The 18,738-nt window shown below is 37.5% G+C and overlaps 1 protein-coding gene across 6 annotated transcripts in view; it reads right to left on the bottom strand.

Annotated features, from left to right (window-relative positions):
* VPS13B (vacuolar protein sorting 13 homolog B) overlaps positions 1-18,738 on the bottom strand; it is a 459,420-nt gene that overhangs the window by 72,616 nt on the left and 368,066 nt on the right. For all 6 annotated transcript variants that reach the window (XM_065627245.1, XM_065627244.1, XM_065627248.1 and 3 more), the window contains exons 37-39: positions 10,492-10,691; positions 7,731-7,938; positions 7,218-7,402 (exon numbers count right to left, since the gene is read on the bottom strand). In XM_065627245.1, coding sequence (XP_065483317.1) covers positions 7,218-7,402; positions 7,731-7,938; positions 10,492-10,691 — 593 coding nt within the window. The remainder of the gene's footprint in view (positions 1-7,217; positions 7,403-7,730; positions 7,939-10,491; positions 10,692-18,738) is intronic.

Genomic DNA, 18,738 nt, shown 5'->3' with positions numbered 1-18,738 from the left:
ATTAAAACATTTGTAAATGGACAGGTTTATCGATAAGCACAGTTGAACTTCACAGATTATTACCTAATAACACTATGAACTTAAATCACTAACCCGTCACACACAAATCATCTGGATTTCCAAAATAGTTGTTGCCTGGGATTGTAAGAGATAAATCAAACATGAATAAAACTGTGGTTTCCCAAAAAGCTCTTTTCCCAGATTCTCAAATGCCCAGCTGAATGCTGTAGCCCCTATAGGGAATGAAAAGTAAAAAGGAAGCAGAGCCAGCCAAAAATGAGGTATGCTCTGTTAAAAGGAAAAATGAATGTCTTTGACATTGATCATAATTCTTTTCCTGTTGACTGTCATGTCAAATCTTTCCTGGAATAATGACTTACAGTAGGTCTAATGTCAGTCATTCTTAAGCTCATGCTTCCTTAAGCCACTGTTTAAACAACCACAAGGTGTTAGAAAATGACTGTTTATTGGCTGACAGTGTTGAAGAAATCAGAGTCCAGACTGCAGAATTTGCAAATGCTTTCTTTAAATAGCATAAGCATGTAAGGTAATGCAACAGACAATTTTTTGAATCTTCACCTGTTGAAGCTGGAAATATTATATGTTCTCCTAGAGGAGATTTCATCATCTCAGCAAACACTCTGAGTGAATTCTACCAGAGTGGTTTTATTTACCTAGTCCTTCCTTCCTAAATCTCAGTTAAGCCCTTGCAACCTCAGAACTATGCTCACTGCCCTAATTTTCTCCAGTAGACCTTGAGATCTGGTTAATTTAATCACCACTTTTCTAAACCAGGAATAAGTGCTCTGTTTATTAGGAGACTACATAAAGAAGAACGGCCAAAAAAGGAGACCTCAGCACACATTCATCTTTTCATCAGCTGTTATAGTGCTGACTACACTTGCATGCAATAGGAATCCTGGCAGGTACACAAGGGAAACACCCTCAAATACAAAAACCTGTTGGGGTTATAGCTCAGTAGATATTTTATTTTAACTTCATGTGGAGAAATGAGCAAATGCCATAGATTATCTTCATTTTGTCTTGTAAGCTTTAACAGCTTGAATCTCTCACTGGATGGCAATCCAGGAGAAAGAATTTTAAGTCTGTGTTGGTGACGCAGCTTAAATAAATCACAGAACTCAGAATTTGGAGCATTACACATTATAAGGTCACTTTGATTAGACAGATCTGGTTTTCCCCACCTTTTAAATCCATGGCCACTTATGTAAATGCTTTTGTGACAAAACATAGCTTTTTGTTCGAGATATGGGGCAGAGCCAGGAATATCCCTTACTGGAAAGCTAACTCTAGAATGGAATGGCAAACACTGAGCATCCTTGTAAAAAGTTCACAAGCTAAAGCAGGCCTCCAGCTGTACAGGAAATCATTTGTATGTCCTGTTCACCTGCTTGCACAGAAAAGTGGAGTGCTTCCTTGATGGCATACAAATTGCTTTCCTATCTTGCTGAGCCCCTCACAATCTTTGCTCTCCCTCCTGCTAACCCAAACCTGTCAGCCTTGGTCCTGGTAAAGATAAATGACATACAAATGTGGCCCAGATGAAATCAGAAAAGTACACCAACATAGGCTAATCAGAGGCAAAGACAAACAAATCTGAGATTCTCAAAACTGCAGGAAGACACAGGAAGACTTTGGGAAACGAGACATATAGTGCAAGTACCTTTTTAAGCCACACAGCACAGATATCCAGCAGCACTTTTCATTGAGCTTAAACACCTAAATGTAGGTAACTCCATATCGTATCTGTACAATTTGAAAGTCACTAGTGAATCCCTAACAGAATTTTTTCTCCTGCAACTCCCTCCTTCAAAGTGTAAAACCACCATAGAAATGAAGAGCACTTATCCTTTCTCAGCTGCTGCAACCTGACAGGTCTGAGGAACTGTAAAAGCATGGTTGAATTTAGCATTACATGACAGCTCTGAAATACAGTCCCTTGTTATGGTGTGGAATATATTGTTCTTCAAGTATTTATGTTCTGGTACAGTGGCATTATCAGCATAACCATAAACTATTGTCTGGAATTAGAAATTGCTCTTACTTGGTCCTCCCAAATGCCGTATTTCCAAAGCAACCAGAACAATTAGGGTGAAGGAAATAGCCACAAATTCTCTTCCAGCCAATGGGGAGATGAGGAGAGACTATGAAGCCCTTCCTCAGCAGTTTAGACCATCTAGCACACTTTTGTTCCTGAGTTGCTCACGTATCTTCTACAACTCTGATATCCCCACAGGAGACATTTTTATATAGCTTGTAAAACATATTCTGCTTTCAGGCTATTATGATGCTTCAAAGTCCTCAGTGGAAGGCGTTTTATGGACAGATTCAGAAGAATGAGAATCATCACTATCAACGGGTCCCAACTTTAACTGCTACAAAACAAGAGTGTCATAGAGTAAATAAAAGAATTGTTGCCCTGTAACAACAAGCTGGCTGCCTGGTACAACACGGTTTACTGTTAAACTGGGAAACTGAGGCACACCTTAAGTCTTCAAATGTGAATATTTGCTCAGACAAATCTACAAACATCTCCACAGTTTTTACTACAGAAAATCTCTGCGCAAGAGAGTGTTCTAAATGTAACATTAACCGTTTTGGAGCAAGAACAGTAGGCTTTGTCTTTCTGGTTTTGTATACCTATTTTCTTTAAGTACATAATAAAACAGGCTTTTAAAGCTGCTCATCCACATACCTTCAACCACAAGATTTCTCTTACCAGCAACCTACTTGAATGATTTAAAATTTCATCTGTTGCACCTGAGAAAGTCTCAGAGAGCATCCAGTTTGAGGTACCAATATCAATCTTCAATATTTTAAAGTAATAGCATTGCTACTTCATCCTGCTTATTATCTTTTGAATTAATTTTGTAAAATTTTTCAAAGTTCGGACTTTCCTCTGCTCCTGAGGCATGAATATGATTCTTACATCAACACTGTCCTACCCTTTGCCCTTGCTGGTTTGGGCAGTAATGGATTACCATGCTTTACATGACATTAGATGGAGTCAGCGCTGGGATTAACTTCAGTCTTATGAAATTTGTTCTGTCTTAAGCGAAGGTATCAGTGGAATATGCTTTTTCTTTTCCATTTATTTTAAAAATAATCTTCGCAGTAGTCAAGATCAAAAGGGTATGCCTTTACCAACGTTTGAGTTTTGCTCCCTGAAGGTCTTTTCTGTAGATCCCCTTTATACAAGGGGTACAATAGTGGTGGCTTAGAGCAATATTTATTAAATTACTTGGACAAGACAGCCTACTTACTTTTTCTTCTTACAAAAACATGAAACTACTGCTCTTGTGTGTATATTCCTTCATTCCACATTGACCTTTATTAAGTTATTTAGCTATATCTAGAGCTTTCCAAACACTGACCAAAAAATCTCACAACTTGGGCAACAGGCAACTATTAGTAGAAATGAAACAGAAGCTGATAGAATCATGAAGAGTTACTAGCTTTGACCAAGGAACTAGAAATATGTTCAGTATAAAAGACTGAGGAATATTCTACATCCATAGCACATCTCTTTCTTGAGACAGAACCCAGTATTAACCATTTTCCAGTTAGCTATACAAGGCTGCACCCAAACCACTTGTAAGCACACTGGCAAATTGAGTTTTGCTTCACTTCATTGATTTTATATTCCAAAAATAATACCTGTGTATGTCCTTTCTTCATTAGTAAGAACTTGTAAACACTACTAGATAAACTTTAAACAGTCTTGAGAAGGTATATTCCAAAAAGATCTTGGCAGTGACGTAGACATAAGGGGAATAAAATAAGAAAAAGTCTCCAGGTCAAGAAGGGCTAGAAGTTATGTCAGGCAGTGGTTTTAGTACCTGAGGATAAGAAACACCTTATGTCACTAACCAGGAACTCCTTAAAAAATTGAGAAGAGGTACCAGTAAAGTCTAAAGGTGTTTCACCAAATAATAGTTATCTGTAAGAATGGTGAATCACATAGAGCCAAAGAACATTGGTAGCATGTGAAAATGGGACAAGGAGGGATTAAAAATTAAACAGAAAAGGGCTGCAAAGTCCACTAAACAGGAAGAACAAGTTCAGGTACTCTCAACCTCCCAAAAGAAATACAATCCTGATGCAGTTTCCTGCAAATGCATCTAAGATTCTCTCTCACTCCCTTCAAACAAAAAGATCAAACTTCTATTTCAAGTCGCTAAAGAAAATGCAACAGGTTACATCACGGCAGAAACATCAGTTCTTCCTTTTCCCTCCACAAATAAAAACAACGAAGTTGGGATTGTAAAAAAGTAAAGGATTAGAAACTTGAGCAGTGAAACTGCTTAACCTTTGCAACAACACAAATGAAAGCACAAGAAAAGAAGCTCTTGGGACAATCTAGAAAAAGCAGCAAGGTAAGGTTTTACAGAAACAATATAGTTCATATCAGCTCTTATAATCAATCTGAAGCTGTTTGCTTATCCTTTGGCCACAGCAGATGACATGTAACTTCAGTATCTAGAAAAATTCTATTTATGGTGAAGCTTTTGCATGTTCCAGGAATTTGAAGAATAGCTATAAAAACAAAGAGACTTCTAAAACCTATCCATGATTAAAAAGACTTGCCAAAAGAAGTTTAACAAAGATAGAAAGCTAGATGAAATGTCACAGCAACTTACACAGAAAGAAAGAATACGCAACTGGCAAACTTCTAATTCAAGACAAACTACAGAAGTGCACCTTTGCCTGGATTTATGTGAAGTAAAGGATTAAGGGAGAGTGGTTACACAGCTGGTGACATCATGGGTTCTCCCATCATTTGAACACATACAGAGTCCTGGGAAAGTTTTTAAAAATATATTTTTAATATAATTATTATTTTTAAATTTACATTTTTTTCTCAAAAAAGCTGAAGTCTTTGGCTTGCAGATGTTCCTCTCATGTTTCATGTCAAGAAGTGAATAAAAGAAAACTTGTTTTGTCATATTTCTCTTTATTTTTTGTGAATTTTCAATATGCAGTAAATATGCAGTATCTTAAGAAGCAGACATATATCCATGCAGTGAAAAAAGTGGAGCTGATGAAAGGTCTCCTGATGAATTTAAATATCAGAACCTAAAGCTTGAGATGAGTATTTGGTAAACATAGTTTACCTAAATAATTTGAAAATCCATGTTGTGTTACTTTTTCCACTCGGATATCTATGCAAGGCTAATTAAAAATGCATACTGCCCATGTTTAAAATGGCTGTTTATCTACATTGTGTGGAGCTGCTCTGTGTAGGTGTTTGGCCATTTCTAGAAAATGTGATAAATCACCACCTAGAGCCAGGCAACAGTTACTACCATAATTAATGGCCCACTAGAGAAATGTGGATCCTCTTGTAGGCATTTCTGTACTCCATGTTGCCAAGAACACAGTTTTTTAATAGATGTCCTCTAAGTTGGCTGATATCTTTCATCTCTTCTTGTAATTGAAAGCCCAAGGTAGTAACATAAAACTTACTAGGAATTAATTAATCATAAAATTGACAGACCTTAAGAAGGGAGCGCCACACTAAAAAGCATCATGGAGGGAAGCTATACGGGGATGCTTGACCACAAACTTTAAACAAGACTGATAAATGGTTCTCTGTGCTCAATGTATAAGATTAAATGCAAATCTGAAGAATTACCTGAGGACCAGTAGAAGTTGATAGAATGTGAGAACTGGTGTCTAAGTGCTTCCTAGTTTACTGTTCGAGACAATCGCAGGGGAAATGACAAGGATTGCAACTACCTTCTTTTCTCCAGACCGTCGCATGGAAGCACGGAGCAGCAGAACATGTGCTACTAGAAGTCCAACTGCACATGCCCACCTGAAGAACTGACATTCCTGCTGTACAGGGTGATATTATTACATAAGCACATACATTATGCTCACGATGTCTGTTATCTATAATGGGAGCCTAACGTAATTATACCAAAGACTTGGTGTGCTGTGCTCTGAAAATACCATCCTGAAAGATGGCAAATTGCTCACTTTCATAGCAGCTTAATCGGGTCATCAAGACAGCATACAATAACACAATTTTGATCTTTGATTCAAACCTCACGCCAAGTGAAGCTGATTTTTTTCCATTTAATTTTAATTTTCATATAAATGAAAGGAGCTGACATTTGGCTGTCTAGAGGGCAAAGAAATTGGCAGGACACTTACATGATCTCACTAACAGTATGTGCACGGTAATAACATTATCCCATTTATCTGAGGAAGATTATCCTACTTATCTATAACTCAAAGCATATTGGTGCATAATCCAATTTTAAAAGCAATTTTTAATGTTATAGCAATAATGAAATACAATTCAACATTTCTGAGCAAATAGGAAGATACTTATTTTCCTTGACTCACAACACTACTCTGATTAACAAGCTGATTGAAATACAAAAAAATAATGACAGATCCAATTTGTAATACAGAAAGGAAATGGTGATTAAAAAAAAATTAGGTAAATCTAAATAGGTTAGCAAGGAGTAAGTGAATGTACAAAGATGAATTAGACTAGACAGGAGAGAATGTAACTACCTGATTGTGTATTTTAGAAAGCAAAGATTCTCAGGGTTAAGGATCAGTGTAATCGTGAGGTATGGTCTATTTTTGGGTTCCAGAATCACACAACTGCAGCACTCAGCCCTCCTTTGAAGGGCAGTTCCATGATCTCACACAATCAAATTGGACTGTTCACTTTAACCCTCTCAAAGCAAAACAAGAGAAAATAGATCCTTTTTCTCTCCACCCTGTGGATCTTATTAGAAACAACACAGCCGTCTGCCATCAGAGACACCAGAGAGGACAGCCAGATTGGAAATCTAAGCTCAACAACTCCACTGAAGTTTGGCTATTTCAGACCAGGTCTTTCCTCTTTGGTTTCAAATCAAGTCTTTACGTAATGACTGATGGATGAAATAATAGGAAGCCAGAATAAAAACTCTACGTGCTTGCTCAGCAGAACTGATAAATTTGGATATAGCTTATTATGTCTTGGAAAAACTTTACAGGTGAGTGGTTAAAATGTTTGCACAAGTAGTTTTAAAACTAAAGATGTGCTTGAGCTGTGGAATTTACCTCCTATTGATTTTATAGAGCTTCTGACATTTTCTGCTCATTTTCAATAAACCAAAGCTTGAAAACATTCACTTTAGAGCAGTAACGTTTCCTTTTCTTAATCAAAGTAGAAAACCCTCATTACCCACCTGAAGAACATCTCCAAGGTCAGCAGTGCTAATATCTGGGTCTTCTGTGGTATTGAAAGGAACAGGGTTAATTCTTACAAGAGTGAGCACTCTGGGTTCTGGGTATCTCCACAACATCATTCCCGGACTATCCTCAGTTTCATTGTAAAACACAACTTCATAGGCACTGGGCAGTTTTTGTGCTTCTGTCAAATGAAAGAAAGGTATAATCTGTTACATAATTTCAAGAAAGAAACATGCTGGTTTATGAGACCAAAGTAGTTAAAAATAAACCCCTTAGGATCAAAAGGAGAGAAAATAAAAAAGCAATTTCCCTGACTTTTAAAAGATTACAGCTTAATGGAAAGAAATCAAAAACGTATTTTTTTTTCATTCTAGCAGATGTCTTTTCAATTACTTTTCCAAAAAACCCAAAGCTACTCATTCTAAGAGGCAAGAAATCTTCAATAAGTTACTACTGCACTTACTTTATAATTTTTTTTTTTTTTAAAAGAGCAATAGTATTCTTCTTACCTGCATCTTGTATATACTGGAACAGGCCTGTCCTCAGATCATCTGAGGTATGCTCAGTTTTTGTGGTCTGATTCCTTTCCGCAGAAAAACAAGTGGGGTATGTACGTTCAGATATCAAAGTCTCGACAGTGCCCTTTTTAGTGAGGTACTGCCACAGAAGCTCCTGAAGAAGAACTAAACAGTTCAAATGCTCTTGACCCCAGAAAACCTTTTTTTTAAAAAAAAAAAAAAAGAAAAAAAAAAGAAGACAAAACAATTACATACTATTATTTAGTAACTTTTGTAGGAAAAAAACTCAAAAGAACAGAAACTTTATACAGCTTTCAGCCTGTTCTACGTAACGCCTTAATTGCTTGCAAGTATCCTTAATGTGAAAAAAAAAAAAAGAACAAGAACAAGAACAACAAGAAATCTCTACAAAACCATTTGGCAAATTTGTTCTTTTCATAATTCGAAGGAAAGCATGAATTTTTACCACTTAGAATTGATACTTGATGCTGCCTGACCTTAGAAGTCATAAGCAAGAACATAGAGCTGAGTGCAGTACATAATTCTAGGACTGGCCACAGGTTTTGCAATTTAGGATATGACCAGAAAAACCCTTCAAGATGAAAAGTTTGAACTATTCAAAGAGCATGCTGCTCCAAAAGTGGAATTCTAGAATGCATTACAAACTGAGTGACAGAGCAAAGATGTCTAGAAAGATCATCTCAAACACAAATATTGGGTATATACAGCATATGAACTGCATGTGCTGTAAGTTCTCATAGTGAGGTTTAAAAGTGTAAAGATTTTTGGTGTTTAAAATAGAAATTTAGAAAAAATATCTAACAAAAACTGGTATTCAAAGTCCAGAAAATTCATATGCTTTATAGCAAAATAAAAGCCAAGTAGACATTCCTCTCCCCCAGCTATGACAAGCAGTGCTGCTCTTGTCAAATCAAACTCCTGTTCGAGAGAATCACATTAACGGGGACAAGTCCTGTAGTCTTCATGTGCAGAAATGGGCCCAAAAGCAACAGGGAAGACAAGGAACCAACAGGCAATTAATAAAATAAAGAAAAAATGACTTAGAAAGAGTGTGGGATGAAATCGAAATCACCAGACAGTAACTTAAAAGTCCACAGTACAGGTAGGAGTAAAGTAAATGAGTCAGGCATGGACATACAGATTAGTGCAAATTTCTTCACTGGGAAATACCAATTTTCACATACCAAAAAAAAAAAGCCAGAAGATGCCTAAAGGGAGTGTAGTACAGCTGTCAAGAAGGAAGCTTTTCCTTTCCCTGCATCTACACATAAGCCCACGGAATAAACCAAGACCCCCTTGAAACACAGCCAGAGCCAGTCCCGAGCTAGTCCTGCGCCACCCTGCTCACCTCCCTAACCCAGTGTATCGCTCCTGCAGTTTCTAGATCAGCTCAAAGGAGCTCTGTGCCCCTTCAGCTGATTCCAGAGGCTTCAGCTCCCCATTAATGGAGGAGGGAGAAACGCCTTTCCCCTCCACTTATTCATTTTATTTTTAGGCATCTGCAACTCCAGAGCAGGGATCTCCTCCTACAATATTCACAGATGAGGAACCAGTTTCACATAAGCTCTCTAGGCTCTGCTGCAATACAAATTAACGGTAGTAGAAGATGAAATAATGTTTAAACCTGGTAAAATCATTAGCTGTAAAATAAATTAACTTGAAACAAAATTTCTAATGCTTTTGTCGACATTCTAAATCTATTCTCCCAGACCAAATAATTGTTTTCTGCAAAAGCTAATTTTCCCAGTGTATATTCTATTAATACGTGGCTTTCTCAGATTTATAGATATTTTTCTGGTCCTTGTCAAAACCCTAACATTTTAGGAAAAAAACCAGACTTTTAATTATCAACAACATGTAGAGGTTGTCAGCCAAGTACCTGTGAATAACAGATAAAAAAGAAGCAGAGAAACAAACTGACTTTATTTATTAAGACATCATTTTTTAGAATACATTTTATTCAATTAGCCCTATTCCCAGCACTGTGGTTTTAAGAACTTCTAATGTCGATTCTGGGAAAAGACCTAATGACACGACTAAATGTCAAAATTTCATTTTGGTGTTTTATATGCTTGATTTATATATTTATTTTAAAACATTTGGTGTGTATAGATACTACAATAAAAATAATTAAAACAAGACATATCTTAAAGCCCACTTGTTTAAGCCCCACAGAATCTATTTTTCATTTCAAGAACTCCCGTGCTTCTTGGACTGGTTTCAAGTTGTGGGCACTTCCAAAAAGCAGAGGATAGCACGGAAAGCCGAGTATTAATTGCTACAAACAACAGTTTATAATTACTCCCCTGAGAAACTGGTCCAAGAAAGGATATGTATTTCTTAAAGCTACCCCTAGGCACTACAGACACATAGCTCATGGACAGACAAACACACATATATCGGAACAGGGTCCTAGATATTAAGTGTCAGTAATTTGATCCAGTAGTTTTAAGGGAACACACACATACAGCTACAATACATAGCTTAAGCAGTATTTAGAAAAACCCCAAAACACTGTACACAGTTTTTCAATCAACAGTTTTACACGAAAGAATTGGTATTTATTTTAAAAGGTAAAATAAAAACCACGCCAAAGAAGCAAAAAATGCCAACCCAATGAACTGTTGTAGGCTGCAAAGCTTTACAAGCTTTCATGCAATTTATTTACGAAATCCCAATCATTCAAAGCCAATGCAGCTCAACAGCAGAACCATAAGCATCTGATACAGACCTGCAGCAGCCCTCCTCTCAAATCGACGTACAGTTTTGGAACAGATTGCTCTGGGCCAGGATCACCACTGTGCTTACACCACTTGGCTTCCACATTAACAGAGCAGCAAAAAGGGCCCACCAGAGATCTGGCTCTTTCTTTGAGACTTGTTTTAAGTAGGAAATCTTTCACATCAAGGACAAAAGATGATCCATGGATTCCTAAAAAGAGAGAGAGAGACAATTAATCCCGCTGGTAGTTATTCTCCCAACATTCACATTCTTATTTCCTGAATTTACTTTACCGTGAACCTGGGAATCTGTGCCCATGAGCGGTCACTCACACGAGGAGTCCCACTGACTTCCATGGAAATACTCATGCGGACAATCACTTCCCTCTCCAAGCAAAAGCATCATTGCTGAGACACAAGACTTGTGATTTTTTTTTTTTTTCTTCCCTACTTGCTCTTCCAACACTATTAAGCAGCTTTATACGGTGTGGCAGTTACGGAGCAGGTATGTCTCACACACATTCCTTGCAAGGAACTATTTGCCAAAACATTATGACTTTTTACATGTGTGAGTATTTTAAGGTTTATGAGAAGAGACATTTTTCTTTAAACTATGATTTTTTTTTCAAATATTAAGAACAAGAACAGCTGCTTCACTTGGTTATATTTTAAACTGACAGGAAATTGTTCAAAATAGCTATTATCTCTGCTTTTTTTCAAGTTAGTTATCATAAAATATTGCCTTGCTAGACTTTGGAGTGCTTAGCAGGAGAATAAGGGTAATGTTCGAATTCAAATAATTTGAAAGAATTACTGTAACTCAAAATAATATCATGTGTTTACCTAAAAACCAGTTTAATTTAAACTTTATACATCATAACCATTTGCACTTTACATAGCTTTATAAAACACAGAAATGATAATGGTAGGTTAGATCTATGACAGAACTTACATACTCTCATTAAAGTCACAAACATTTTTAGGAAAGAAATACCATCCAGAAATGTCACATCTCTTGTGAATTTAACTTACTGCAAGTCCCTGTTTAATAAAACAAACTGTACCTAATATCTATGCATTTCTTTTGTATATTTATATGAAAAGTACTACATCTGAGGTTGGGTTAACTTTTTTTTCTCTTCTGGTGCTTGTACTTGGACTCAACACTGAATATTGAATGTCACCATAATTTATAATGCCCACAGCTTATTTTTCTAATGAAACTGGATATTTACAAAAGGCAAAAGATTAAAAAACACCTAAGGCTTACATACAGATGTTTCAAGCTACAGTTCCATGTTCTGTTTTCATACCTTTGCTGGTAGAAAAATCCCACAAAAATACAACTCACTGTTTTGAATACATGCAGTAAAACTTCTCTACGGATCTCTTTAAGAATCCAGAAAGAAGTCTGTCTGCATCCGGGGAGTTATGATTCCATAATAGCGAGAAATATTTTATACAATGGAAGGAAACATATTGGATTTTCTTTTTCTTACTCCAGCCTCCTCTAGGAAAGTGGTCCAACAGTCCCTACCGCAACGATGGCACTGAATTGTATTCAACATGAGTAGGAACCACAAACGAGAAGAATCTCTGCCTTGAGCAGTTTGGAGTTCAGTAGGAATGATCAAGGGCTCAAGTGAACCTTTGTCCCGTGCCAATCAGCAGGACTGTTGTCACCAGCTGAGCAAAGGGGTTTTAGCTCCGGGTTATTTAGGCTGGTTTCTGAGCCCCTGCGTCTGGTCTCGTGTAACAGGTTTATATGCCAGAAACTGTCCAGTGTTTTTTTGAGACGGAACTGCAGTGAAAAATCAAGAAAACGAGTATCAGCACACCCTGATGCCTCTCCTTTTGGCACTGGCTCAGACTTGAGCTGGTAAACTGTGGAATGAAGCAGCTTCACATACAGCCTTAAACCAAGAAAAAGAGATATTTTTATGGGAAGAGCTCACCCTCACCCTGCTACACTCAGCCTAGTTATTTTATACTCTACATGGAACTTGATTTTAAAGAGAAGAAATTCTCAGTAACTATTGCACAATTCTGCAACATACAGAAATGTTCTATAGTTTTATTGGAATACGTGCCAAGTTGCAGAAATAACAAAAGGGAAAAAGGAATGCCAGAATACAAGTGGTTTTATTTATGCTTTCTTTCACTGGGATTACACTTGGAAGGATTATGCTTTGCAGTCTTTTTCTGTTGTCATCTCAGCTCCACTAAGTACAAAGAAAACACAATATCGAACAGCTTAGAAACAGAACTGAGCATTCAGCACATAATACTGCTGGTTCAAAATCAGCAGTGCCTTGCTCAAATGCTATGTAAACAATGAGAAATGAAGACACAATTAAGAAAAAGGAAGCATTGGTAAACTTTAAATAAATGAAATATTTTTAATAGAAGACACATCCACAGATTGTGTCCTACAAATACCAGGAAAAGCTCAGAGACTCAATGAGAGATTTTTCTTATTCTTGCTGTGACCCAGATTGCTCTTGTATAGGCAAGAATCACACCCTTGTCTTCCCTAGCAGTTATATCCACATGCCCTTTTGGAGATGAAGTGACTCTTAGTATAAAAACCACCGTGCTCTCAATAAAAAAAGAATGCAGAGAGCATTCAGACAAACTTGCACATATTGATGCCTTAAGGAAGCTTAAAGAAAACAAATTAAGATCAACAAGTTTGCGCAAACTCTAAAATGCAATAGTAAATAAAGAGATCCCTGGGCCTGAGCGAAGCTTCAATGGAGTACCATTACTATGGAAATCCTAAAAGGATGACATTAGAAAAGAAATAATCTCGCATTCTAAGGGAAAGGAGTGAAGAAATACCAGTATGCACTAGAAGGGAGCTTACTTTAATATTGCTCAGTCAGTGAAGTTGCTTTCCTATCACTAAAACAATCATCTCGGAATGCGTAAAGACACAAAATAATCCTTTTTTTCCCCTATTTTCAGTCAGTCCTTGCACGCATCTCTCACACAAACTTCTATCGTAGAATTCTAACTTCACTTTAAACAGAGTAAATCAAAGTCTCCATTTGAAGTGAACTTGAGATGGCACCACACAGAAGTAATATATCTTCATAAACGATTGTTGTGATATGTAGAAGTTAACTTGTTCTGTTTGGATTATTGCTCATGAACGCCAACACACTTTTCAGTACGTGCAATAATTTACTTCTAGGAACAAATAGTTTCATGACTTTTAAAATACTCCTCCAAGAGACTAATAAATATGAAGCACTTGCTTTGGACAGTGTTTAAAAAATGCTGCCAGCCCTTTGCTGTCGGACTCCACCCAGAGCCACAATAGCACCGCAATCCGCTGCCGCGCTCCCTGAGCAAAACACAGCTCCCACCAGGCTTCTGTGTGCCAGCGGAAGGATCGCCTTTGTGACGACATATGCTCAAAAGGAATATCCAGGTATTTTTATACTGTTGGAAGCAACGTAGGAGGGTTTGAAAAAAAGCTAGCACTTGCTTGGTAATGTCAAGAAATTAGCTTGCTTGGAAATTAAAGATGGAGATATTACAAAAGAACAGTGAAGAAAATTTACTAAAAGACAATATTTGCTTTGATATTCTAACATCTTTTTAGTAGTAGATACTTGATTTACGCTAACATTTACAACGACATATAGAATCTGAGTACTCTAGTATAGTTATAAATATAGTTATATGAGGGTTTATCTATGATATGGTTATATTCGCATTTACCAATAATAGGAGAGTTTGTGTTTCGTTAACTGCCCTGTGTGCACAAAGCTATTTGTGTGTACAAAAAGAAAAAGAACTGGCCCATTTTAGTAGATGTAGCAAATACGTTAAAACAACCCTTGCCTCATAGTAACACTTAGCGTTTAGGCAAAACAGGTGTCGAGAAAGAGTTATGTTATTTTTCCTGGTCTGCAGACAATGTTTTGTCATTAACTATGGACTATCTGTTTTCAAAAACATTTTAAAATACTGATATTTGAATAAACTCCAAATGAAACAAGTAGAAATGCAGCAGGAGGGTTTTTTTCTTTCCTTCTATTACGTTCTGCACATTTGCTCTTACTTAGATAGCTGCAAATCCTGTTTGGTTCGTTGCACTGTCACCTAATACAAGACGGAACATTATTTTAATTGGCAAAATTCTATATGGGAACAGAGTTTTAAGACAATGGGAACACGTATGATAATAAATATAGCTTGACTATAGGCCAGTGCCATTTGCTATCTTTTGAAAAGCCTCTTGGAAGCTAGTAGCTCTGCTACAGACCATAGTACTAAGAAGAAAATGGCTCTTCTGAGTTTGGGGTGGCTCAGAAGCAAGACTGTGTCCCAGAGCACAGAGGCTGCTGTGCTGGTTTGAGCTGGGCAAGATGCCCGCGAGTGCTGCGGTCTGCACCGACCACGGGGGCCGCAGGCTGCGCTCCAGTCCCCACATCGCCGTGCGCTCTGAGGGACCATGTCCAGGCTCCCCCACGGGCCCCCCAGGGCTGGGTGGCAGAGACAACCTCTCTGCTGAAGGTTAATTAGCAAGCGGTTCTCCTTCCTACTTTCTGCTTTAATGCCACATATTACTAATATGATAATCTGTGATATTTGTTTCTGAGAATTCGCTCTTCATTTTTGCACCTTTAGTGGCTAGTTCAACGTTGTGAAAGATACTAAGAGAGCTTTGAATACGTAAATAAGTTATTATATCTGGTATATTGATACAATTATCTACATGATTTTTTTCTTAAGAAAACTTCAGATGCATCATGTAATGAGTTGTTATACTACAGTTACAGTGCTCTGTTGACAGGTATTCTCTACAAATCAGCTTCTGAGAAGAAAGGGTGACAAAGCTATGAAAATAATTACAGGGGAAATAGTGCAGTTAATTTAAAAGTCAGCCAACGTACTCAAGTTTGGAAACAGTAGTAGCAAACAAATGGTAAGACCAAATAAAGGACAATTTTCCAGGAGAGATTTACTTAACAATCCATGGACCACACTGGATTTCTCATTAGTCTCGAGCTTAATCTTACGATAATTCATTCTCCCCACGAGAACAATATTTACACATTACTAATTAACTATTCTTTAGTGAAAGAGTTTTCCAGCATTACATGGTGACACATGTGGGCTCTGTAAAAACGTGAGATGTGTAACGCAAGGTAAACAGAAAGTAATGATCTTGAACAGGCCAAACCCTTGAATTCGTCACTAATAAATGTCCCCATGCATTCAGCAGTCCTGGCTGCTGGGAGCCTGTTTTCTTCAAGTACTTCAAACACAAAAATCCAGGAACATTTATTATTTTAATCCATTACAGGCAGTGCTTGATTTAACTTTATTGGTTGTGGTGGTGGTAGTTCGTATAGTGGGGGTAAAGCTATGTTCTTTTACACATCATTTCAAAAGGGCTTAATTATATTTTATAGCTCAGGCCAGGAATCCTGCTTGTTTTGTGTCTAACAAGGTTCAAATGGAGTTCAGGTCAGTGATGAATCAGAAGAGAAGTCAAAGATGGTTATCTATTTGAAGTGAGCTCCTCTCCCTTAAAGAATAACTGGGCAGGTACATCATGTTCATTACACTACTGCATACTGAATAGCTCAAAAGTCTCAATTCACTTGTTGATTTGGCAATTTTCGGTTTTGTGATGCCTGATCAGAGGGGGCATACTAAAGTTAAGATCTAAAGGGATTTTAACTTCTGGTCAAGACTATCTTTGGTACACAATAATTTAGAATACATTTGTAAAGCTCTATATTGCTCTATCTTATTCTAATTAAGTGAAGAAAAATACATAATGGAAAGCAACAAAAATAGTGTTTATTTTGCAGTTTTGAGTTCAGCTTTCAAAACTGAGTGCTATACTGACATCAGTGATACTTTGTTCTTCTACCACAAACATTTTATTTTTAGATATCAGCAGTTTCAGAAAAGTGACTAAATTTTCTTACTCCAGCTTTGCAGATGGGCATGGAGAGGTTCTTCAATTAAAAAAAAAAAAAGTATCCTCACATCTGAATTATAGGTGGTTGAAAGTTTGGTATATTTTCAGGAGACAGCTGGTGCCTACAATTGTCACTGATGTATAAAGTTGTAGATACTTAGCACTACTAAAAAAAAATCAGTCACTGAATGATTGCACAGTAAATGAAGCATTACAAAATAGTGGATGCCACTCAAAATGTAACCCTAGTTGCCACAAGTTTGAATTAAAATTACAGCTTTGGTGTTTTGTTCCACTGCTCTGTGCTTGATCCACTGTATCTCCACTGTATCTCCACTGTTTTAATACACTAAACAGTCCATAAACTAGAGGGTAACTTTATAACGAAGCCATCCTGAAGAAAGTGCCTGGCAGCACCTGAGCTTTTTGAGCCTCTATAACCAGGTGAATTATGCTTGTAGAAGTTCAAGGCTTCACAGATACACCCAGGCCACACAAACTGAACAGGTTTCTCCACGCTCCTGGGATGTAGTTCCCCAGGAATAAGGCCTGTCCAGGTCCAGGCTCCTATGGAAGCTCCAGGCTTCCATTTTTCTCCTCCCTTTGACCCTTTCTCCCTCTCCCTTCTTCATACAGTTCTCTGAATTCTCTTTCGTGCTAGCACAATCATCAACATGTACCTGTCCAGTGAGCCAGCTGTAGGAGATGAACCTTTTCTGGAACCTTTTCTCTCCTGTTGGTTTAGTTTTCGGACAGTTTGGTGCCCTGACTCAACTCACAGAACAGCTGCCCGAGTACCAGAGCCAGCACAAGGCAGAGTGTAGAAATACATGGACGGAGTAACCTAAACTTCTTATGGAATTGCACCTTTTGTTTGGGCAGCAAGCTGGTGAACTCATCCCATAAAAATGTTCTTGTCATAGAAGAAGAAGAAACGTGTTGCCAGTGCGTCAACAATTTAAACAACTTAACGAACTGGTCCTTAAGACTGGGCAATAATTCCTAATCTTCGTGTTCTCCATAACAATGCGGTATCATCCACTACTGCCATATGTATCCCTGAATCCACAGAACAAAAGAAATTCCAGTCTTAAAAAATACGCAATTACTTTCGCAATAAAAGCTGTAGAGTTTACAATAAAATCTGAAGAGATTACAAAACCAACCATATTTGTTCTGAATCGAATTTCATTTGGAGTCTACTTTTTAAAGTCAAGTTATTTCAACTGTAAATGGAGTTCTACTAAATTAGTGCACAAAGTCCTGAATCAACAAGCTACTTCCCCCTCCCACCCCCCCCCACCCCGCAGCCCGAGTTTAAGTGCTAGTTCATCAGTAGCAATTCTGAACCCTGTACAAAGTACCGCTAGGGAATCTGACCAGGATTAATAGTGGTACTTGGTCCTGGGATTACGTGGTGTCTTGTTTCATGGATTTTGGGCCATCTGTTCTTCCCTCCTACATTATACTCCTGCAGAACCATAAACGCACCTCCACCTCAGGGACTATAGAAAGGAATTAGAATTCTTCTGCTTTTCATTATCACAAGATTCAGTAACTCATTTCATTGTCAGGATAATCCCCTTTTACTCTTTCTTTTGCGCTTGCAGGGTATGCCAAAATGACAAATAAAATCCCAGATGTTAGAGACCTGATGAGGTCTCCACCTTTTCTTCAGTGTTGGGTTTAAGCTACTTAGGACACGGTGTCAAATCTGACAGGACCTTGATGCCCACACCCAATATTCATTAAGGTTTGTTAGTGATTTGTATAGCTGTCTACAGGCTGCAGTTCCACCTCAGTCCTCAGTGGCCATTTAAATATTTAGTTTGTCCTGTGGCTTTTACTGACAAAGAATTAATTTCCTATTGTTCAAGTGCTGGAAAGAGTTTATATTTCTTTCTAAAAGTAACAATGGTCTTCTGGGTGTTGTAAATGGCTTGTTACTGCTGCATATTATTTTAGGTAGTCATATCTAATTTAATGTTTTATTTCCCCATGGGCTAACTTGCATATCTGCAGCATCCAAAGGCTATGACAACGCCTTAGCAGAGTTTTCTCAAGGGAGTCAGTTAACTCCAAAACAAAGTTTGGTCTTTGCTCCACACCAATTAATAGCTGCATTTAATTTTTAATATTTCAGTAAAGTATCTTAAGCATGTAATTTCTTTCAGGTTTAGTTAAAATACTTGTGATTATCACATGTTCAACTAGTGTTTATTTTTTCCCTTATTTATATGCTAAAGTAATCAACTCTGCATATGGGACGAAGGGCTGAGGAACTCTGTCTATGATATTTGGAATGTTTTAT

Source organism: Caloenas nicobarica, chromosome 2 (genome assembly GCF_036013445.1).
Source record: "Caloenas nicobarica isolate bCalNic1 chromosome 2, bCalNic1.hap1, whole genome shotgun sequence".
Taxonomy (NCBI): domain Eukaryota; kingdom Metazoa; phylum Chordata; class Aves; order Columbiformes; family Columbidae; genus Caloenas; species Caloenas nicobarica.
This window is presented reverse-complemented; position numbering and strand designations above follow the sequence as displayed.